The sequence below is a fragment of the Fonticula alba genome, assembly GCF_000388065.1.
Source record: "Fonticula alba strain ATCC 38817 unplaced genomic scaffold supercont2.15, whole genome shotgun sequence".
Lineage (NCBI taxonomy): Eukaryota > Rotosphaerida > Fonticulaceae > Fonticula > Fonticula alba.
The window spans coordinates 395210-397161 of record NW_009242985.1 but is presented as its reverse complement, the minus strand read 5'-3'; the positions used below and the strand labels follow the sequence as shown (position 1 = coordinate 397161).

The window sequence follows — 1952 nt, the reverse complement described above, 5'->3', positions numbered from 1 at the left end:
CCTGCTCCAACCCCACGCCCACGCCCACGCCCAGACCCAACGCCAGTCGCAAGCACCCCCCCGCCGAGGGCTGCTTCCTCATGCATGCCGCCGACCTCGGGCGCGTGTTTTCCCCGCCCGCCGGCGACCTCGGCCCCGCGCCGGCCGTCCAGCATCTCGAGCTGGTCACCGACCTGCCGGCGGTGGTCATGGCCCGGGTGCGCGTCACCCCCGCCGAGCCCGGCCCCGTGGACATCCCCTATGAGGCCCTGCGCATCGGCGACATCGGGCTCCCGCTGCGCGTGGGCCAGGCCCGGGCCGCGCGCGCCGGCGCCCAAGCCGTGACCCTGGAGTTTGAGGCGCTCTTCGGCGGCCCGGCCGGCGCCCCGGCCGGGCCCCTCCGCCACGGCATCCACCTGCCGAGCACGCGCTTCCACTTCGCCCCGGCCGAGCCGCGGCTCCAGCTCACCGGCGCCCCGGACTTCCTGGAGTGCCGCCTGCTCGGGACCACCGTACGGGGCCTCTGCCTGCAGGCGGCCGCCCGCCCCCCGGACCTGGCCCCGCGCGGCGTCCTCCACGTGCCGCCGGGCCTGCTGCCGCCGGCCCGCCACCCCGCCGCCCCGGAGCCCTACCTCCGCCACGCCGGGCGCCACTATGTTCTCCGGTGCGCGCGCGCGCGCGCACCCGCCCGAGGGCGCCTCGGCCATCCTCTGCCTGCCGGGCCCCAGCCGGCCCGCTCGCTTTTCCCGCCCGCCCGCCCGCCCGCCCGTTCGCCCGGTGGCGGCACCCCCGACACTGACCGGCCCGCCCTGCCCGGCCTCCCCGCGGCCCGACGACAGCCCGCTCCCCGGGTCGCACGATCCCGCGCCCGGCATCATCGCCCACCCGGACGACCTGGCCGTCCTGCTGGCCCGGCAGCGCGCCCGGCCCCCGGTCCTGCGCCCGGCCGCCCCGCCCCCGGCCCTGTCCATGGTGCTGATCCATGTCCACTCGCCCGGGGTCATGGACTCGCCGGCCGCATCGGGCCGCGGCCTCGGCCATGCCCTCGCCGGGGTGCCCCTCGAGCAGGGACAGGTACGCCGGGGCCATCCCCGCCTCTCAGACGCGCGCACACGCAGAAATGCGCAAGCCCAGAAAAGCACAGACACACACACACACACATGCACTCACGCACACATGCACTCGCGCACTCACGCACTCACACATGCACTCACGCACTCACGCACCCATGCCCGCGGCGCCCCGGCCAGCCCGTGCACCTGGACAACGCCCAGGCCGGCCTCATTGCCCACCTGGTCGACCACACCGGGGCCGCGGTCCGCCGGGGCATCATCACCACGGCGGACTTGGCCACGCGCCAGGTGCTCGTGTCGTTCCTCGGCCCGGGCGGCGTGGCCGACCCGCCGGTGCTGACCGTGGCCCGGGCCCGGCGCCCGGCCGACACGCTGGCCTTCCTCCAGCCGGACATCGACCCTGCCTGCACCCCGGGCCGGCTGCTCGTCTCGCAGGACACCTTTGCCCGGGTGGCCGCCGACCTGGACATCCGCCCGCCGGGCCCGGTGTACCTGGCCCAGGACCGGCACTTTGTGCTGCTCCGGTGCGCACATCCTCCCCCTGCCCCGTCCCCGCGCCCTGCCGGCCAACCAACTGACGGACCCCTTCCCGGCCAGCCCGGACACCGGCTGCACGTCGCCCACACGGGCGCGCCTGCACCCGGCCGATGCCGCGGCCCTGGCCCCGGGGGGCGGCCCGCCGCCGGTGCTCGTGCCGCTGGCCGCGCTCCAGCCCCTGGCCGCGGCCCGGCTCCGGGTCCTGCCCCCGGCCGCCGACGCCTGCCCGGCCGCCATCGCCGGGGCCTTTCGCGCCCGGTACGCCGGCTGCCCGCTCATGCTCCACGAGGTACGCCCCCGCCTCCCGCGCCGCGCCGCGCCCCACCCAGGCCTCATCCCGCCCCGCCCGGCCACCGGCTCACC

At 78.0% G+C, this 1952-nt stretch overlaps 1 protein-coding gene across 1 annotated transcript in view; it reads left to right on the top strand.

Annotated features, from left to right (window-relative positions):
- Positions 1-946: 946 nt before the first annotated feature.
- H696_05952 (hypothetical protein) overlaps positions 947-1952 on the top strand; it is a gene marked incomplete at its 5' end in the record, with an annotated part of 4700 nt that continues 3694 nt past the window's right edge. Inside the window, 3 exons of the mRNA XM_009499720.1 lie at positions 947-1053; positions 1230-1576; positions 1650-1878. Coding sequence (XP_009497995.1) covers positions 947-1053; positions 1230-1576; positions 1650-1878 — 683 coding nt within the window. The remainder of the gene's footprint in view (positions 1054-1229; positions 1577-1649; positions 1879-1952) is intronic.